The 22,680-nt window shown below is 40.7% G+C and overlaps 1 protein-coding gene across 4 annotated transcripts in view; it reads right to left on the bottom strand.

Moving 5' to 3' along the window:
- Positions 1–3,362: 3,362 nt before the first annotated feature.
- ZGRF1 (zinc finger GRF-type containing 1) overlaps positions 3,363–22,680 on the bottom strand; it is a 140,123-nt gene continuing 120,805 nt past the window's right edge. For all 4 annotated transcript variants that reach the window (XM_073640577.1, XM_073640567.1, XM_073640549.1 and 1 more), the window contains 4 exons: positions 22,385–22,519; positions 16,590–16,854; positions 5,158–5,294; positions 3,363–3,686 (listed from right to left, as the gene is read on the bottom strand). In XM_073640577.1, coding sequence (XP_073496678.1) covers positions 3,681–3,686; positions 5,158–5,294; positions 16,590–16,854; positions 22,385–22,519 — 543 coding nt within the window. In that variant the 3' untranslated portion in view covers positions 3,363–3,680. The remainder of the gene's footprint in view (positions 3,687–5,157; positions 5,295–16,589; positions 16,855–22,384; positions 22,520–22,680) is intronic.

The following is a 22,680-nucleotide window of genomic DNA, read 5'->3' as shown; positions in this document are numbered from 1 at the left end:
AGCTGCTTGCCTATTGTCCTGTAGTCCACCCCAGCCTTGTGCAGGTCTACAATTTGGTCCCTGGTGTCCTTAGACAGCTCTTTGGTCTTGGCCATGGTGGAGAGGTTGGAGTGTGATTTATGGAGTGTGTGGACAGGTGTCTTTTATACAGGTAACGAGTTCAAACAGGTGCAATTCATACAGGTAATGAGTGCTGAGTAAGAGGGCTTCTTAAAGAAAAAAACTCACAGGTCTGTGAGCCAGAATTCTCGCTGGATGATCAAATACTTATTTCATACAATAAAATACAATTTAATTATGTAAAAATCATACAATGTGATTTTCTGGTTTTTATTTTTAGATTCTGTCTCTCACAGTTGAAGTGTACCCATGATAAAAATTACAGACCTCTAAATTGTACATGGAGGAAAAGGGGAATGATCTTTTTGTATGATGGTGAGCAATGTTAGAAGCCTGCCGTTATTCAGTTTGGTGGGCTGTATACCACAACGGTCATGCATTGAGAAATATAGCAGACTAGGCTACCAAGTACTACACAATTCAGTCAGCTTCATATGTAGCCACCAATGTGTCAGATACATTTTGATGCAACTGTTGAGTGACTGCTGCCGAAGTTACACCCATACAGAAGTGCACGTTGTGGCTGTTGGCTGATTTTTCACACTGACATCTATTGGAGTGTGACTGAAGCAGAAGTGTGGTGTAACATGAATAACACAAATATAACATCTCACATAAATTATGTACTTTAGTTCTATCCTTAGATCAATAAACAAAACTTTTCAGGAATATACTACGTATGCTGCTCTAGTTAGCATATTAAAGGGTATTCTCTACTTATACATAGGGAATATCCTGTGGATATGCCAAAAATGTGGATCTCACCTCTGGCTCTTTTCAGAACTCCCACAGAAGTGAATAATTTTATTGTAGGGACTTTCAAGACAATAAGGATCCTTGAAGATTAAGCATTTGCGTACTTTGTCCCAAATATCAACTAATACTTCCTTTTTAGGATCTCTTTTGCAGAATGTGGAGAGGTCTTGTGATATTGGGGGACAATGGGGTGCCAGTATTAGGCATGTACTTACCGAAGTGCTGGACAGTTGTAATCTAATAGTATGAGCATAACCAATAGTCTGTGTGCCAATTTGGTGCACTACTTGTACCTGTGTGACTGGCACCTTACACAATCATTGTTTATCCAATCACCGCCCTCGTGAATGGGACGTATGTGAGAGTAGGTTGTAATTTGCACTGTCTACATCCTGCAGTGACCTGGTACTAAACTTCTCCATCAGTAACATTTTATTTAAATACATTCAATTGTGGAAGTTATTATTATTCCAAGATCTATTGATTAAAATTAACTTTTGTTTGTGGGAAAACCCCTTTAACAATTCTCTCTGCTTAAAAAAGGAAAAGGACTGGCACCACCAAATAATTTAGGAATACTAAACAGGCACAAAAACCCTACCAAATCACCAGAAACCAAGATACTGAAAAATGTAAATATTTTATTGGACACAAAATTAACAGATAACATTAAGAACAAGAGATACATTGGTCTTCACAGGAAAATACATGTAGCGATCCAACCTTAATCCATATAAGCAAAACCAATCAAGGTAATAATAAAATTATAAGGGTAACCTGTGGAGACCAATACATCTCTCGTTTTTAATCTTACTCATTTTCATATCACTTCCAAAGTCAAATTTTCTGTAATAGCACTAGTTTTTGTTGAATAAAAGGAAAGGATTCACTTGTGTTCTTTTAACATGCAATCAATTTGGGTGTGTGTCTAAATGAGGTGGGGGGGGTTGTGCAAGAGCTGACACAGTCCCCTTAAGTGGTGCGAGCTTCTGTTCAAATGCCCATTAGCCCCCGTGACACTATCGCAGGGTGCCAACAGGTTCCACATAGTTGCTATCTTAGTACTCCTGAAGCCCGGCCACAGGCTGTTCCTCATAGGAGGCATTGTTTTTCACTATATACTATAATGTATGATCACTTGTTCTGTATGCTGACAAACAGTTGCAAGTTTAAAAAAAAAAGTGGAGAAGAAAAGTTTAACCATATTTTAAAAAAATTGCACTGAACTGAAGAATCATGTTACCAGATCATTTTTTTCTGTACAATAAATACCGTAAATCCCAAACTAAAAAAACAACTGCAGAAATGTTTTTTTTTTTTTTATAACCGTTTCACCGCATTTGGATTTTTCTTCCCATTCTTCAGTACAATATATGGTAAAATGCATGGTATAGTTCAAAACTAACAATTGTCCTTCAAAAAAAAAAAAAAAAGTTCTTATATGGCTACGTTGACAGAAAAAAAAATAAAGTTATGGTTTTTGGAAGAAATTCAGATAAAATGAATTTGCAAAAGCCAAAAATGCCAGCATCATTAAGGAGTTAACAGTAGAAAAATGCTTAAAAACACTAATAATAATAAAAAGCACATGCACATTTGAAAACAGGATAAAAAAGGAGGATACTGCGAATCTCTACTGAATCCGCCTAACAAAATATAGAGTGGACCATATGGCCATGGAAGCTCGCACGGCCTACATTTTCATCCCGCAGACAAAGAAGGGATTGAGAGTTGAAGGCAAAAAGAAAAAAAAGAAAAAAAAACAACTTTCTGGCTGATGAAGCTGTTGTCTGGATGCAATGATCCCACATCTCAAGGCTTTATTCCAGGCTCCGACTGAGACGTGATATGTCATATGATTAGCAACTTTCATATTTACAAGGGTAATAGAAGCTGCTAGGCTTTAGAAAAAGGCGAGAGAAAGTAGGGGCATATGCTAAAATGGATTTAGCATTTGAAAGAGGGAAAAGAGATTGGATAAATACACTTAAATGAGGATTTAGTTTTACTCCTGTTGAGCTCTAATGGATTGTTGATTGAGATTTTAAAGGGACTATATGGAGATGTCAGCAGTAATTTAAATAAGATAATTCAATGGTCCTAGATTTAGTTTTTATTAATTTCTAAGCCCCTTACGTCAAGATAATTGAACATTGTTAATACATTGAAGGAACTTTTCATAGAAAGAAATAAGCTATCCACCTCGTAATAATAAAAACACAACAGAAATTTGGAAGTGCCTGCCCAGTTATTATTAATTATATAAAAAAGATATATATTATTGACAAATAATAATATAATTTTTATTTCAACTTCCAAGTAAAAGCTATGAGAAAATAATAAAATAGCATTCTCCATGCAGTTATGGAGATGTTGCTAAAAAAAAAAAAAAAAAAAAAAATACACAAAACTAGCAGCACAGCTAAACACAAGGAATACTCTAACGCCACCTAGTGTTAAATATACAATTTATTAATTATATTGCATCCTGGTCTATACACATATAAACAATTCAAGTAACAGTTTAATACAATATCAGAATTCAATTCACAGACTCACTTCATAGGCAAGTTATTATTGTTTAAAAGATAACGATGTACCATAGATGTGGATCTTACCAACCATAAAAAAAAGAAAAACAATTAAATAAATTATAAAATATGTGACAATTTTCAGTTTTGATTAAAACTGGAGTCTGTGTGTTAATATGAACAAACATGCCAAAGATCAAAGCAGGCTGGATTATAATCACTTTCACTTAGATCCAGTGGTAGAAGATTAAAGAGCCTTCTTCTGGTTTCCGTTTATGTCTGGGGAAAAGATTTAATGGAAAACGTTATATATACTATATGAATATGTATGCTCAAACTGGAAGAATAGATTGGGTATTTACACCTTACTATCAGTATATGAATTATATCTGGCTTTTATTTATTGATAAGTACCATCATATGTATGGCAAACAATTACCTTAATCCCTCAGTGACAGAGCCAATTTTGATCTCCCTGACCAGGCTTATATATTGGAAACTCCCCAAAAGTGATACCATCTTAAAAACTGCACCCCTCAAATACTTCAAAACTGCAGTCAGGAAATTTTTCAGGTGCTACACAGGAATTAATGCAAAGTGGAATAGAAAAAAAAAATTGCAATTTTTCCTCTAAAATGTTGCTTTAGCCCCAATTTTCTCATTTTTACAAGGAATAGCATGAGGAAATGGACCCCACAATTTGTTACTCGGTTTCTCCTGAGCGCGCTGATACCCCGATGTGATCAAAAACCTCTATTTGGACCAACAGCAGGGCTCGGAAGGGAAGGAGCATCATTTAAATTTTGGAACACAAATTTGGCTGAACTAGATTGTGGGCACCATATCTTATTTGCAGGGTCCCTAAGGTACCTAAACAGCAGAAATCCCTCACAAGTGAACTCATTTTGGAAACTAAACCCCTTAAGGATTTTATCCAGGGGTATAGTGAGCATATTGTACCCACAGGTACTGCACAGAATTTGAGATTAAGTCGTCATATTGAAAATGTTAATTTTTTTCACAAAATTGTTGTTTTAGCTCCAAATTTTTCACTTTTGCAAGAGGTAACACGAAAAAGTGGATGCCAGTGTTTGTTACCAACTTTCTTCTAAGCGCGGCGATACCCCACATGTAGTCTAAAAGTTCTGTTTAGACATGCGGCAAAGATCGGACTGCATGTACAATGTGACAGGTTTAGCATTAAATTGTAGAAAGGCAGGAGGGAGATGAAGCTTTTCTCTGAAAACTACATACTGTGAGGGGGAGTGTAATAAAATTGGGGAGACACACAGCACTATGATAACACAATACCACAGACACTGGTGATTACAGGTGGCATCACATCTCCTATAGATCTGAAGTTACCTAAATGGTGATTATGATTTATTTTGTGACTGTCTGATATTTAGATGGATTAAAAAGGTCTGGTTTAGAAAACTCATTTTCAGTTCTATCACAAAGAAATTTTGAGCTAACCAAGGAGGAGTGGGGTCCTGCATTTGACACCCTTATGAATAAGCCGCCACCTTGCATGTTATCCAGACCACTGATTTTACACATTTCCCAAGCTGTGGTGCTGCAGAGATATGGAACATTTGCCCCTGGGTTTGCAGTGCAGATTGCTGCTGATGACTGTCGGCCCTAGTTGAAGGACCCTTCTGACAAAAACAAGGCAGAATACAGCTTTAATTAAGCCATTGCTATGAACACTATACACTTAATTCTGAGGGCCTTCTTTTGCTTTGCTTACCTTCCCAGCCTGTGTTCTAATATGTTTTGTCTGTGTACTTGATGCCTCCTCCTCTTCTTTCTTTTTTTGATAAAGTGTAAGTATAGCATTTAGTCTTTCATCCCACTGACTTACATGTTTTAAACCATCTTTATGCACTGAAACAAAAAAGCACTATATTAATTTATTTTTGTATGTTTTTTTCACATTTTAGTTACACCATATATCATGTAATATATAACCTAGCCTCAGCTTAAAGGGGCTGTCCACTGATGGACAACCTCGTATAGATGTCCCCAGAGTGCTTGCATAAAATAAAAAAGAAAAAAAATGTATTCATACATCCTGGATGGGCAAGCGCGCCTCGCTCTGAGTCCTTCGACCGTCTCTGACCAACTATATTGCATGATCACTGCGGCCAATGAGCGATCGCTGATTGGCTGCAGCCTTCATAATTTAGTCAGAGCTGATACATTATGTATATTCCGCTCTGATGGTGTATATAGATTTTTATTATTTCATGTAGCAGTCTGGAGTCATTAATAGGGGGCTATCTAGTAGTAGACAAGAGTTCTAACTATCCAAATATATTTGGGGTCATTGTGAAAGCAAATCACTAAATACAGACCATGCATGTTGGACATGTGAAACTGGCCTAAGGAGGAGACTGAGGGCTGAATCAACCCTAAACAAATGGAAAATTCAGTCTATATAGCTACTTCTATATTATTCTCAACATCAAAAATTGCTACTCTGAGAAATCTGTAATAGATTTTTCAGTGCAAATTGTCTGCCATTGTTCTCAGCAACACGAGTCCTATTTATATATAACTATGTGCTGCAGAGAATGAATCTTTTGTGCAGCAAAGAGAATTATTTCACCCAATGAACAAGCATTTTGCTTGTTTATTGGGTGATCGGCAGCATTTCTAGCTTGCAAAATTAATGAAAAACACTAAATTACTTACCGGTAATGTGATTTTCCTGAGCCCATGACAGCACCACAACGAAAGAGGGGATCCGCCCTTCCAGGACAGTAAACTAACATTAAAATGCCTTCACTCGAGAACATTTACACTGTAAGATTATCGTTCCTAGGAATGCTCTTTTTTCCTATCACCCATGACAGCACCACAACGAGAGAGGGGAGCCACCCTTCCAGGACAGGAAACCTACAGAATAAAAGGGCGGCGCCTCTCCACCACCTCAGTTGTTTACAGAGCAGGAGAGGACACTACTTAATAGTTATATATCCCATGATTTTTCCTTCTACACACCACATGAATCAAACACCACAAATGAAATGAAGTGATGAGCTTCTGCCAGTGACGGGAGGGACTATAAGGGTGCTGTCATGGGCTCAGGAAAATCACATTACTGGTAAGTAATTTAGTGTTTTCCTATCACCCTTGACAGCACCACAACGAGAGATTTACAGAGAAAAAAAAAACAGTTTTCCTAAAGGAAAGGACAGCAGAAGATCCCAGATCAAGCCTATAGTGTCTATAGAAGGTGCAAGGTGAAGACTGAATCACAACCTTACATAATGCTTGATGGGGACATCCGCTTTATTATTGTTCTGCCATGGATTCCCCGGATTAGCACAGAAAGTAGGGTGCCCAATTTCCTCACTTCTATGGAAATTGGAAGCCATCTTCGGAAGATAGGGTAGCTCCGGAACCGGCCCATCTTCTAGGATCTGTATAAACAGAGGATTAACCGACAAAGCTTGAATGTCACTAACTTACCATGCTGAAGTCAGGGCTACTGGGATAATAGTCTTTAATGTGAAGACCCTGAATCCATGGGTTCAAGCGAAGGCTTGTTAGAACCGTAAGCACTGGACAGGTCCCAGGGTGCCATCTTTGGACTGGAAATGGGCCTAGATCCAAAGCTCACTTTCACATTCCTTGCTTATTCAATGCAGGTTGGACACTGTTCCAGTAGTCTACAGCTAAAACATTCCACTTGCAATTCTCTTCCTCTTTATATGAGGTGCTGTTAAAGATAAAAGGCGAGACTTCGCCATCTGAACTGATTAGACAGTGTCATTAGGGATCTTGGCAGAGTTCCTCCGTAATGGTTTATGTAAGCTAAAGATACTCTGTTGTATGACAAGACCTTTACATGGTGACCATGTATAGATGAATGGAGCTCTCTTATATACTGCCTAAAGCTTCTTTAGGTTAGAGGAACCGGATCTTTAGAGGCAGCCCACGGGTGTGTACCTGTGACCATGCTACTACTAGAATGTAGGAGATTAGAGTTATTAACAGCAATATTGCCTTGTTCAGAGTTGTGGTCAGACTGCTTATTCATTTTGACATATAGCAGGACTCCTTATTCTACCTTGGGAGACCACAACTCTCACTCACTGCCCAGTGAGTTCTGCAGCGCTCGATGGATCTGCCCATAATCCCGAAATAGTTGAGGTAAACTATTGTCAATGCCTCTTCCTTCAATATGAGAGTTGTCCTAACTACTATAATCCTCCATAAAGCCTTAAGGCTCATTAACATCTGAAAAGCTGAAAGCCTAAATCCTCATTTTATACCAAGAACTAGTCTCAGGAAATTTGATGTTTCATGTGAATTGGAACCTGATTGTATACCTCCTTAAACGTCTATACTACTATATAGCAATCTGGAACTGCTGATTTAATAGCAAATCTTATAGAGTCCATTCCAATGATCTAACTCTCAGGAATCTGTACAGCCCGTTCGGGTTGTAGCAAACCCAGGTAGGCCTGGGTTAAATAATAGCTTTACAGGTCTTGATTATGGCATCTGGAGAGCTAAGCACCAGAGCAGGCTAGGCATTCACCTTAGTCAGACTGCAGGAAAGCAGAGCAGACGATATGTATGTGTCGTGAAGCTAATCAGAGACACAGGCCAGACTCCACCTGAGCGGAGTCTGCAAGTATCAGTGGTTGCCCTGGATAAATATTGTTTTGATTAAGCTGGGTTAGCTGAGCTGTATATGAATAGTCAGGGTATGTCCTATTTAGTCAGCGCTTGGACAAGACCAGAAATATTATGTTCATGACTTCTATGCAACCTGTAAAAAGCAATAAAACTGCGCTTGATTGGACCAAACCACAATGGCTGTATGAGCACTACGTGATGCCTTCTACCTTTAAGAGTGAAACCCTACAAGGTTTATTATTAACCTGCAAAAGTAAGGAAGCGCTCTTATTGTCACCTGCCTCTAACCGGCATTCCACCGAGCCAGCTGAGCACCAGCCAGGAATACTGCCACCATCTGTCTCAAAATAGAGGCTAGGATATTTTCCCCCCTGAATTCGATAAGCTTGCCATGCACAGTTTAGTCGTTGAACTTGGTTTTGTCAGACATAAACTTAGTTGTGCAACCAGTAACTTTACAAAGAGGGACTATGAGGCACAGGGACGCTACAAGGCACAGACACCCTATAAAGCACTACAAGGCATAGGGGCACCCTGAAGCACCGAGAGACACTATGAGGCCCCATGAGGTACTAACAGGCACTGTAAAGCGCTATGAGGCGCTATACGGCACTATGAATGCACCATAAGGCACTACGATATGCTATGAGTCACTATGATATGTTATGCTATGAGGCGCTATGAAGAGCAATAAGGCGCTATGAAGTGCTATGAGGCACTATGCCATTATGCGCCATGAGGCACTAAGAAGCACTATGAGAGGCTACACTGCACTATGATGTGCTATGAAATGCTATGAGACACTGAAGTGCTATGAGGCACTGTGAGGTGCTATAAGGCACTATGCTATGATGTGTTATGAGGCGCTATGAGGCACTGTGATGTGTATTATGAAGCACTATGCTATGAGGCACTATGAAGTGCCATGAGGCACTATGCTATGATGTGCTATGAAGCGCTATGCTATGTGGTACTAAGATGGGCTATGAGGCACTATGCTATGATGTGCCATGAGGCACTATGCTATGATGTGCCATGAGGCACTATGATGTGCTATGAAACGCTATGCTATGAGGCACTATGATGTGCCATGATGCGCTGTGAGGCACTATGATGCGCTATAAAGCACTATGATGTGCCATGAGGCACTATGCTATGATGTGCCATGAGGCACTATGATGTGCTATGAAACGCTATGCTATTAGGCACTATGATGTGCTATAAAGCGATATGCTATGAGGCACTATGATGTGATGCACTGTGAGGCACTATGATGCGCTATAAAGCACTATGATGTGCTCTTTGTGAAGCGCAATGAGGCTTTATGAGGCACTGCGCTCAGATTTTTATTTAAAAAGAGTAATCCATCTGAATGAAGGATAAACTTTCCTTTGGGTGGTAAATCTCAATGGTCAGACTAGCCCCACCCGAAGGAGCCAACTGATGAAACGCAGCTGGACAGCAGACTTTCACAGAGACCATGTGCTGTATTAACACCATGTACCGTCCTATGGATGGAGTAAACAGACCGGAGGACAACAGTAAAAACCTCTGAGCTCTGAGTGTTAGTTTAACATTTACGGAGCAGATTGAGGCTCATTTTTGTGGTAAACTGTGAAGCCCAATCATGAGGCTCTGTGCCGCCCAGACACGTGGCTAATAGTGTTGAGCGAGTATGTTCTGTCCGAGTATGCTCGGGCCGAGCTCCGAGTATTTATAGCTGCTCGGTGATATGCTTGAATCCCTCCCGTGTGCATGATGTGCAACTGTTTGGCAGCTTTATTACATGTGAGGAATGTGTAAGAAATAGACATTCCTCCCATTTAATAAAACTGTCAAACAGTTGCAGATCATGCACACGGGAGTGATTCAAGCACATCACCGAGCAGCTATAAATACTCGGTGCTCGGCCCGAGCGTACTCGGCGAAAGGGTTAACAGAACATACTCGCTCAACACTAGTGGCTAACTTTAGCCTAGAGGTCTGAGGTCCAGCTTCCGTCCTGAAGCCAAATTAAGCACGAGGCCCTTGGCCCAGATGGGTCTTACAGAGCGCACACACATCCATTTTTGCGCTAACTTCCTTTAGCGTTTCCTAGTAACCATAACAAGGAAAGGTCCCCATAAGCAAGGTGAACACTCACAAAGATCACTCACCACCAGCTGTACGGATTCGGAGGCTGGACCAAGTCACAGGCCTGTTCCTCTTCATCTGGTCGTGCCTGACCAATACTGAGGTGGCCAACCCCATGGCGCCGTTCTCCTCCAATAGAGCGCCGATCAAAGCTGGAGCTGCTGACCCCAGGCAGGGGCGCAGCTCCACAGGTGCTCCTGTTGATGTGCAGAGCTGGAGCTGCTGACCCCAGACAGGGGCACAGTTCCACAGCTGCTCTCTCACTGACGTGCAGAGCTGGAGCTGCTGACCCCAGGCAGGGGCGCCGCTCCACAGCAGCTTCTCTACTGACGCATGGAACTGGCGACCCCAGGCAGGGGCGCCACTCCACAGCAGCTTCTCTACTGACGCATGGAGCTGGCGACCCCAGGCAGGGGCGCCGCTCCACAGCAGCTTCTCTACTGACGCACGGAACTGGCGACCCCAGGCAGGGGCGCCGCTCAGTCGTGTCCGGATCTTCAACAGGTAAGCCTGTCTAAGGTTCCCCCATCAAGGACCTTCCAGTACGCTCGTCATCAAGGCCGCAGCCTGGTACAAAACGGTAGCCGGAAACATGTTAGAAGACTTGGGTCTCTGCTACTTCTTTTTTCACCGGCATGCGTCTTAGGGCGCGATTTCCTGGAGAGCGTCCTGCGCCTTTGCAACCAGGATGCGTGGCTGCCAGACCACCATAAGGTATTGTGCGGCTGCTGCTCGCACCCGTCCAACGGAACAGGCCCCCTTGGACCCACCACAGCGCTTCCAGGTCCCTGGCGCCGGCCGCAGCAGAGACCCTGTTGGAAACCGACCGGCCCAGGTCTGGGAATAATCTTCTCTTCTTTCTTCTGCCGCCGTTTAACAAGGTTCCCCCTCAAAGACAGGAAACCAACTGAGGTGGTGGAGAGGAGCCGCCCTTTTATTCTGTAGGTTTCCTAGAAGGGCGGATCCCCTCTTTCGTTGTGGTGCATTTTAATGTTACTGTTTACTGCTCGTTGCCTAGGTTACTGGCCACTATTATATTACAGTCTGGTAGTGGTTGATCTCCTAGGCAAGGAGCACAGCGCTTACAAGCGCTTTGTTACACAGCTAGTCAGTGCTGCTCAAACGCTTGCCAAAAAGCTGGATCCAGCCAGAGCTAAAATATATAATTAATTAGTAGGGGTGCAGAATAGTCAGATCGCCCCGATTATTAATTGATATAATATATTTGTAATATGTCAATGAGGAAAGGAATAACTCAATACTGCATGTTAGGACCCAACAGCTGTTAGTAATTTGTGTGTCTATAAATATAATAACCTAAAAAGGGGACACATCAAATGTATATGACATAAACTTTATATTTTATTACATAGATAATAAAACCAGGTAGGGAAAACAGGGTGAGGTGTCCAATAGAACAGAGAGGAAGCATAGGGGGTACAGAACGATGGTAATATACAACTCTGCTTATTGCAATAAAATTATCAGGGAGCACAGATATAATCAAAAACCTAATTAAATCACAGTGTATACCAGTATATCATAAACATGAATTGTAAAGTGCATAGTGCTATAAATATGTTTATAATGTCAGTGCTGTGACCTGTTAGAGTGAAAAGTTAGCCATAGAATAACTGGATGATGTGCAAAACCTGCAATGTAAAAGTGCCAAAGAAGATGGAGTAGATACTGCCCCCCAGAGCTGCCACCGCTCGTCCGACGTGCGTTTCGCCAATGCTTTAACAAGGACATGAAAGTGTGGCGGGTCAGGGGTTATATAGGGCCGACAACCAATCGGTTAGCATCTGTGCCCTGTATCTAAGGACGCCATGCATGGCATAGGTCGGCGTGGTCTCCCCTCCGGAAGCTGCGTCTCCTGGGAGCGCAGCATACAATGGGGATAAACCACGCCAGCGTGCGTGTCAGCCTGGAAAGCACAAAGGGAAACCGGAAGTGACGCGGTAAACGAATGACAGGGAGGCTTGGCATCTCTTGTACTGAAATATGCGTTCCATTGTGACGGAACTGGACAAATATGGCTCAGATTACGTGTAAAGAAGATTGTGTGTAAATAATGAGCAAATTAGTGATATGTGACAGAGTCAGTAATAAAATCATAATTTATAAATGTGACATATAAAATCATGAATAAAGTGCAAATCTGTGCAAATAAGCAATGCATAGAGAATAAATATTAAAATAATCAATGCATATAATAGTGCAGCAATAATAAAAAATATAAAAAAAATAAAAATATAATAATAAATAAAGAAAAAAAAAGGAAAAAAATATATAATAAAAAACAATAAATAAATATGAAATTAAAAAGGGGAGGGGGGAAGGGTGGAAAACAAAAAGGGGGGTTGAGGGGTTAAATAAATTCCCTATACAGTGGTGGCCAAAAGTATTGGCACCCCTGCAATTCTGTCAGATAATACTCAGTTTCTTCCTGAAAATGATTGCAATCACAAATTCTTTGGTATTATTATCTTCATTTAATTTGTCTTCAATGAAAAAACACAAAATGAATTGTCCTAAAGCCAAATTGGATACAATTCCACACCAAACCTAAAAAAGGGGCTGGACAAAAGTATTGGCACTGTTTGAAAAATCATGTGATGCTTCTCTAATTCGTGTAATTAACAGCACCTGTAACTAACCTGTGGCATCTAACAGGTGTTGGCAATAACTAAATCACACTTGCAGCCAGTTAACATGAATTAAAGTTGACTCAACCTCTGTCCTGTGTGGATAAAGAACCTTGACTAACATCCAAACAAGTTCAAGCTGCCCTGCAGTCCGAGGGTACAACAGTGTCAACCCATACTATCAGTCGGTGTCTGAATGAAAAGGGACTGTATTGTTAGGATACCCAGGAAGACCCCACTTCTTACCCAAAGACATAAAAAAGCCAGGCTGGAGTTTGCCAAAACTTACCTGAGATAGCCTAAAACGTTTTGGAAGAATGTTCTCTGGTCAGATGAGACAAAAGTAGAGCTTTTTGGGAAAAAGCAGCAACAGAGTGTACAGGAAAAAAAGAGGCATTCAATGAAAAGAACACGGTCCCTACAGTCAAACATGGCAGAGGTTCCCTGATGTTTTGGGGTTGCTTTGCTGCCTCTGGCACTGGACTGCTTGACCGTGTGCATGGCATTATGAAGTCTGAAGACTACCAACAAATTTTGCAGCATAATGTAGGGCCCAGTGTGAGAAAGCTGGGTCTCCCACAGAGGTCATGGGTCTTCCAGCAGGACAATGACCCAAAACACACTTCCAAAAGCACTATAAAATGGTTTGAGAGAAAGCACTGGAGACTTCTAAGGTGGCCAGCAATGAGTCCAGACCTGAATCCCATAGAACACCTGTGGAGAGATCTCAAAATGGCAGTTTGGAGAAGGCACCCTTCAAATATCAGGGACCTGGAGCAGTTTGCCAAAGAAGAATGGTCTACAATTCCAGCAGAGCATTGTAAGAAACTCATTGATGGTTACCGGAAGCGGCTGTTCGCAGTTATTTTGGCTAAAGATTGTGCAACCAAGTATTAGGCTGAGGGTGCCAATACTTTTGTCTGGCCCATTTTTGGAGTTTTGTGTGAAATGATCAATGATTTGATTTTTGCTTCATTCTCTTTTGTGTTTTTTCCTTGCAAGCAAATTAAATGAAGATAATAATACCAAAGAATTTGTGATTGCAATCATTTTCAGGAAGAAACTGAGTATTATCTGACAGAATTGCAGGGGTGCCAATACTTTTGGCCACCACTGTATAAGGCCAAATTTATATGACAAAAAATAAAGATCGATAAGTGCCAAAAACATGAGTCAATCTCCATAATAATGATGATGGTTAGTCCAAGAAAAGAAGAGAACCAAAATCTGTCCCAGGGAATGATGCAAAAAAACTCTCAAGCGCTCCGGTTCTTTCAACATGGCAGTCCAGGTCAGTGCGGAAGGTGAAGGGTCCATGAGTGCAATCTGGATAATCAAATGTACTGTCCAGAAGGATATGTGGGGACATGATGTTAAGACCCGCCTTCTCCACTTTAAGAGAGTTCATAACAGTGTCCCTTCAGAACATAAAGTTAGTGGTATAGATAGAGTGTACTTGGGGATCCGGGGGGGTGACTGGAAGAGGGCATTGGCACAAAAAGAGGTCCGCTGGATTACTGTTCTTAACACCATGTCCCCACATGGTTTAAATGAATCTAATAGTTTCGCACCTTTCTTATGATTGACATGATAGCACTTTTGAAATAACTGGTCGTGATATATATGTTTTTATTGCCTGTTTATTTATTTGTTTTTAATTCCCTGTTCTCCAATTATTCTAGTTCTTTCGCCTGTTTTATTCTACATCACATGTGCCTGGTTATCCTTCTGGACAATACATTTGATTATCCAGATCGCACTCATGGACCCTTCACCTTCCGCACGGACCTGGACTGCCATGTTGAAAGAACTGAAGCGCCTGAGAGTTTTTTGCATCATTCCTGGGACAGCTTTTGGTTCGCTTTTTTCTTGGACTAACCATCATTATTATTATGGACATTGACTCATGTTTTTGGCACTTATAGATCTTTATTTTTTTATTTAGTATTTTTTGTCAAATAAATTTGGCCTTCTATAGGGAATTTATTTAATCATTCAACCCCCCCCCCTTTTCCATCCTTCCCGCACCCTCCCTTTTTCATTTCATATTTTTTTTTTTTTGTATATTTTTTCATTTTTTTCATTTATTTGATTTTAATTATTTTTTTTTATATATTTTTATTATTGCTGCACTATTTGCATTGATTCTTTTAATATATTTAATATATTCACTATGCATTGCTTATTTGCATAGATTTGCACTTTATTCATGATTTTATGTCACGTTTATAAATTATGATTTTATTACTGACTCTGTCACATATCACTAATTCACTCATTATTTACACATAATCTGAGCCATATTTGTCCAGTTCCGGCACAATGGAACGCACATTTCAGTACAAAAGATACCAAGCCTCCCTGTCATTAGTTTACAGCGTCACTTCCGGTTTCCCTTTGTGCGTTCCAGGCTGACACGCACGCTGGCGTAGTTTATCCCCATTGTATGCTGCGCTCGCAGGAGACGCAGCTTCCAGAGGTGAGACCGCGCCGACCTATGTCATGCATGGCGTCCTTAGATACCTGGCACAGATGCTAACTGATTGGTTGCCGGCCCTATATAACCCCTGACCCGCCACACTTTCATATCTTTGTTAAAGCATTGGTGAAATGCGCATCGGCAGCGCTGGGGCTCATTATCTACTCCATCTTCTTTGGCACTTTTACATTGCAGGTTTTGCACATCATCCAGTTATTCTATGGCTAACTTTTCACTCTAACAGGTCACAGCACTGACATTATAAACATATTTATAGCACTATGCACTTTACAATTCATGTTTATGATATACTGGTATACACTGTGATTTAATTAGGTTTTTGATTATATCTGTGCTCCCTGATAATTTTATTGCAATAAGCAGAGTTGTATATTACCATCGTTCTGTACCCCCTATGCTTCCTCTCTGTTCTATTGGACACCTCACCCTGTTTTCCCTACCTGGTTTTATTATCTATGTAATAAACTTTATATTTTATGTCATATACATTTTATGTGTCCCCTTTTTAGGTTATTTTAATGAGGAAAGGAAGACAATCCATTTTCATTTTTTTTTTTACAGTATATGGAAATTGCTGATTAATATGTAGGAATAGTTCCCGATTTGCACATTTTTGAGCAAAGCATTTATGTCCCGATTCATCATTTGCAGGTTTTTTAAGTCACTTTCCTTTTTTAACTTGTGTTTTTTGCTGAATAAATCAAAATAGGGCACGTGATTCATACATTTCATCTATCAGTCTAAAAACATCTGGAAAAGCCCAATTGTAGTAAAAAAAAATCAGAAAACTAACTAAACCACAAAAAACTACTTGAAATAATGCGCAGATTGTTTAAAGAATTTGTGGTAAATCAAGAGTCACTAATTGGGAGGCATTCACTCCACAAAACTGGCAGAAATGTAACGATGAATCAGACCCTACATTACTGAAACAAATTTTAAATGGTATTTACTTCCCACAATTTTTTCATATGGGAGGGGGGAGGAGGCAACCTTCATTTTTCCATAATTATGATGACATTAGCAGGATCTTAAATGTGACTTTTCCCATTTCATTTAGAGGGACAGCTCCTTCAGCTCACAGCTTGGAGATTTTTATATAATTATAGGACCCTCTTTATAGGACCCCACCAATTCTAGAGTGCACACAATTCTGGGTAAACAGACACCTAAGCATTTTATAATTGCAATTTAATGTCAGAGATATAGTTACACACTAGCTTGACCAGATAGCATTTTCTTACGTACTTTCACAGTGATGGATGACCTGCTCCCATAGCTTGTTCTTTCTCAAGCAGGCGAGACTGCCAACAATTAATAAATGCCGCTTTCCTCTCGTCAGCGCAACATTCATCCTCTTTTCTGAGTCTATAAACCCAACCTGCTTCGTCCGGACACAAGACAGGATGATGATTTCCTTTTCAGCCCCTTGGAAGGCATCCACTGTGGACACCTGAACTGCTTTCATATCCAAGGGGTCACACACCGCGGCAGAGCCAAGCATGCAGCAAATCTGTATATGGGGAATATTCATTCTCGATTACATAACAAGATCTACTGTGCAACAGGCATATTAAGTCCTTACCCAACCATGGAAGTGAAGTTCACTTTATGACCAATGAAGTCAACTTCTGATTTTATCTGCAGCCGTCATTAATGACTTAATATTACAGATAAAAGCCAGCAGACATGCAACTAGTCTGTCTGTAGGTATAAAACAAATATGACGAACTACAGACTTTTTTCTCCTGACAATTTATACCAAGTTAAATGTAATCAGGGCAATCACTTTAATGCAAGAAACGCAAAAAAACGCTAGTAGATGAAAAAAACACCCAACAAACATTTTCTTTAAGCGTGTATCACACTAGGGGTGCATGTACACTGCACGATGATTCCTTGGAGCATTGGTCTCCTGATAAATGGGCAGTGAAAACACAGGCTGTCAATCAACTGACAAATGAGCAAAATGCTTGTTTATCAGGTGAAAATTGATCAATATTGGCAGTGCCTCGTCCTGTGTAAACAATGTATTCCCAATTGTTGTGCATCAGAAGCGCGGTCAGCTTGTCTAGACAGGTTATTAAATGACTGTAAGGCTGTGTGCCCACTATGCGTTTCTCAAGTGTTTTTGCCACGGAATTTCCGCAGCGAAAACGCTTAAGCTCTTAGTAATACGTGCCCCATGGTCCCCAATGATAATCCGCATGTGCTGTGCACATGCTGCGGAAATTTCCGCTGCTGATTATCATTGCGGAAAAATAAGAAGCATGTCCATTAATTTTGCGGACACGCAGCGTAATTGCCGCCATTGACTTGCATTGAATCACTTAATATCCGCATGACTCCATGTGCACATGTGGATATTAAGCGATTCAATGTGCGGATGGTACCCGGGTCTGGAGAAGAGGAGACTCTCCTCCAGACCCGGGACCATAGTACCTGTAAAAAAAAGAATTAAAAATAAAAAATAAACATATACTCACCTTCCGATGTCCACCGGTGTCCTGTATGATGCGTCCTGGCTCCCCGACGGCTCGTGATGGTCTAAAAGGACCTTCCATGACGTAATTTAGTCATGTGACAGGTCACGCGACCGCTGACGTCGGCGGTCGAGTGACCTGTCACATGACATGACATCATGAAAGGTCCTTTCACACCACCACGAGCTGTACAAGAGACCTGACGCAGCGGAGAAAAGACCGGGAGCCATCAGAGGTAAGTATAATGTTTTTTTGTTTTTTTAAATTTTTAATCTTTTTTTTCAACTATTAACTTGGTCACACTATATAAATCCATGCCGGTTGCTAAAATCGGTTGGAAAAGCGCTTGATAACCCACATGCAGAAATGCATGCAAAAACGCTTGACAAATGCTTCTACCTGGCAGGAAAAACGCATGTAAAATCTGCATGCGTTTTTTCCTGCTAGGAAGATGCAGAAAAAATCTGCAGCATTTCTGCATCGTGGGCACTTATCCTCAATTGGCAAATCTGAAGCAGATAGGTGGTTAATACTGCAAATTGGTTACAATAAACCCACCCTAAGGCTTAATTGACAAATAGATTTGTACACGTCAGAAGAATATGTCAGGAGCACTCTCTGATGTACAGTCATGCCGAAAGTGTTGGCACCCTTAAAATTGTTCCAGAAGATGAAGTATTTCTCCCAGAAAATTATTGCAATTACACGTTTATTTTCTTTGTGCATTGGAAAAACACAAAATTAACAGAAAAAAAGGCAAATTGGACATCATTTCACACAAAACCCCAAAAATGGTCCGGAAAAAACTGTTGGCACCTTTCCAAAATTGTGGGTAAACAACTTTGTTTCAAGCATGTGATGCTCGTTCAAACTCACCTGTGGCGAGTAACAGATGTGAGCAATATAAAATCACACCTAATACCAGATAAAAAGAGGAGAAGCTGACTCAATCTTTGCATTGTGTGTCTGTCTATGTGTGCCACACTAAGCGTGGAGAACAGAAGAAAGAGAAGAGAACTGACTTGAGAACCAAAATTGTTGAAAAATATAAACAAACAATCTCAAGGTTACAAGTCAATGTCCAGAGATCTTGATGTTCCTTTGTCCACGGTCCACAACATAATCAAGACGTTTACAACTCATGGCACTGTAGCTAATCTCCTTGGACGAGGACGGCGGAGAAAAATTGATGAAAGGTTGCAACGCAGGATAGTCTGGTTGGTGGATAAGCAGCCCCAATCAAGTTACAAAGAAATTCAAGCTGTCCTGCAGGCTCAGGGTGCATCAGTGTCAGCGTGAACTATCCGTTGACATTTGAATAAAATGAAACGCTATAACGCTATATAGACATAAAAGAGCTAGACTGCAGTTTGCCAAAATGTACGCGAGTAAGCCGAAATCCTTCTGGGAAAGTCTTATGCACAGGTGAAACCATGATAGAGCTTTTTGGTAAAGCACATCATTCTACAGTTTACTGAAAACAGAATGAGGCCTACAAAGAAAAGAACACAGTACCTACAGTCAAACATAGTGGAGGTTCAAAGATGTTTTGGGGTTGTTTTGCTGCCACTGTGTGCCCTGACTGTGTGCAAAGAATCATGAAATCTGAAGATTATCAAGGATTTTAGGTTGCAATTTAGTGCCCAGTGTCAGAAAGCTGAGTTTGCGTCCTGGGTCATGGGTTGAGAGACCTGGAGCAGTTTGCAAAATAAGAGTTGACCAAAATTCCAGCTGAGAGGTGGAAGAAGCTTGTTGATGGTTATAGGAAGCGACTGATTGCAGTTACTTATTCCAAAGGGTGTGCAACAATTTTTTCCAGGTACTTTTTTTTTGGGTTTTGTGTGAAATTATGTCTAATTTACCTTATTTTCTTTTGTGTTGTTACCATACTGGCAAAGGAAATGCCATATTTTTCGGACTACAAAACACATTTCTCCCTCCAAAATGTTATAATAAATAATATTATATATATACACATATACATACATACACACTCGCCACCCGGGCGTAGAATGGGCTCAATAGCTACATACATACACATAAGTGTGTGTATATTATATATATACAGTACAGACCAAAAGTTTGGACACACCTTCTCATTTTAATATTTTTCTGTGAAGTGAAGACCATTTCTGGTGACTACCTCTTGAAGCTCATCAAGAGAATGCCAAGAGTGTGCAAAGCAGTCATCAAAGCAAAAGGTGGCTACTTTGAAGAACCTAGAATATAAGACATATTTTCAGTTGTTTCACACTATTTTGTTAAGTATATAATTCCACATGTGTTAATTCATAGTTTTGATGCCTTCAGTGTGAATGTACAATTTTCATAGTCATGAAAATACAGAAAAATCTTTTAATGAGAAGGTGTGTCCAAACTTTTGGTCTGTACAATAAATATATATACATACACATACACACACACACACACACACACACACACACACACACACACATACAGTTAGGTCCATATATATTTGGACAGAGACAACATTTTTCTAATTTTGGTTCTAGACATTACCACAATGAATTTTAAACAAAACAATTCAGATGCAGTTGAAGTTCAGACTTTCAGCTTTCATTTGAGGGTATCCACATTAAAATTGGATGAAGGGTTTAGGAGTTTCAGCTCCTTAACATGTGCCACCCTGTTTTTTAAGGGACCAAAAGTAATTGGACAGATTATATAGCTGTAAATAAAATGTTCATTTCTAGTACTTGGTTGAAAACCCTTTGTTGGCAATGACTGCCTGAAGTCTTGAACTCATAGACATCACCAGACGCTGTGTTTCCTCCTTTCTGATGCTCTGCCAAGCCTTCACTGCGAGTATAATTTTTTTTGTGCGGCATAATGGGGATGGAGGTGCCATGCATACCAGGATGGGGATCAGGGGGTCCCATGCATACCAGGATGGGGATCAGGGGGTCCCCATGAACACCAGGATGGGGATCAGGGGGTCCCCATGCACACCAGGATGGAGATTCAGGGGGTGCCATACATACCAGGATGGGGATCAGGAGGTGCATGCCAGGATGGAGGGGTGCCATGCATACCAGGATGGGGATGAGGGGTGCCATACAAACCAGGATTGGGGGGATGAGGGTGTCATGCATACCAGGATTGGGGGATGAGGGGTGCCATGCATACCAGAATGGGGATGAGGGGTGACATGCATACCAGGATGGGGATGAGGGCCACGTATAACAGGAAGGAGGGGCCATATATACCAGGATGGGGATATTACCCCTATAAGTGTCAGCAGCAGACCCCCTCCTCCTTAACCGTGCATTATGACCACATTTTTTGCTTTTATTTTTTTTTTTATATTTTCCTCCTCTAAAACCTAGGTGCGTCTTATGGTCCGGTGAGTCTTATAGTCCGAAAAATAAGGTAAACATGTGTATAACTAAACATGTGTTTTTGCAATAATTTTTCTGGGAGAGATGCTTCATTTTCTGGAACAATTTCAAGGGTGCCAACTAGTGTTGCATGAACATGCTCAGATAACATATTATCCGAGCATGCTCGTGTGCTAACAGAGTGTCTTTGGCGAGTTGCGGCTGTCTGACAGCCGTGAGACATGCAGCCGCGGTGACGCGTACATATTTTTCGAGCACACCGAAGACACTCTGTTAGCACACAGGCATGCTTGGATAATATGTTATCCGAGCACGTTCGCTCAACACTAGTGCCAACAGTTTCGCCCATAAATGTATTCCTGACAAGTCCATAGGCACCCATGCACAGAGCTTATGCCAAAATCGTGATGTGAACTACGCTAAAAGGTGGGGAATTCATGAAGAATGGCTTTTTATACTGAAGTCTTGATCCTAGGTCTGCTAGAGTAAGATGCCATAAATTCACTAAGAGGCGGGAGCAGTTTAGGGCTCATTCTGACAGTGATTTTTCTCGTAGGCAAAAAAAGATTTTCAACAGTGTGTCAGTTTATCAAATTTCATCATTAAGCAAACATGAAAATCAGGCAGTACTAGAATGCAACTAACATGGCATCCTAGTGCTGTCCGATTGTTCAAAGACCCATAGACTTCCCTTGGTGAGTCTTATCATAGAATTAAATACAAACAGACGTCTCCAGTTTTTTTTTTTGTAGACCCATCACTCCCCAAAAAAACTCGAACATGACCATAAACTGTAATGAGTATGAGTTCTGTGAAAATCATAGATACCTAGGCGTCAGAGTAACAAATATACTCCAGTCATGAACTCATTAGACTAATGTTAGCCAAACCAAACAATATTGACTGGGTCGGCCGACACTCTAAAGAATATGGGAGCCCTGGACAGTTTATCGTTGGGGAAGATAGCAATCTGGCATGTTTGATTTCAGACTGCCAATTCATTTGTTCTACTGGAGAAAAAAGAATCCAGAATCAAATGGCCGATCGACAGGTTCTGTGTATAGGAAAGCCGGCCAAAATGGCTGTTGGTTGAAAGATCGGCCAAAGTGGGCCATTGTTTTAGAAGAATGAGACTTCCATGAAAAACGTATCAACACCCCAAAAAAATGTGCACATTACAATTAGAAAAAGTTAAAGAAACCTTGTTCATCTGAGCTCTGTAGAGTGTAATTACTCCAATCATGGATCCTTGTATGCCACTAGCAATCAGTGACTGAATAAGCTTCACTGTAAAGTTGGCTTCCTCCACATTATGGAAGCTGGTATTCCCCTCCACCTGCAAACACAATTGTAACTTCTATAAACCCAAGTATCCAGAACTGTCATTCTGAGCAACATCTCCTAGATATACAAACTATGTCCCTATATACTGTACATACAAATATATGCTAGCATGTGTTTTCTTTGTAAGACCCTTACCAGTTTATTAAGGTGTGA

The sequence above is a fragment of the Phyllobates terribilis genome, unplaced genomic scaffold (assembly GCF_046119375.1).
Source record: "Phyllobates terribilis strain yellow unplaced genomic scaffold, ASM4611937v1 Scaffold_1__5_contigs__length_1240528914, whole genome shotgun sequence".
Classification (NCBI taxonomy): domain Eukaryota; kingdom Metazoa; phylum Chordata; class Amphibia; order Anura; family Dendrobatidae; genus Phyllobates; species Phyllobates terribilis.
Note: the sequence above shows the minus strand (reverse complement) of the source record. Positions and strands in the feature narration are given on the sequence as shown.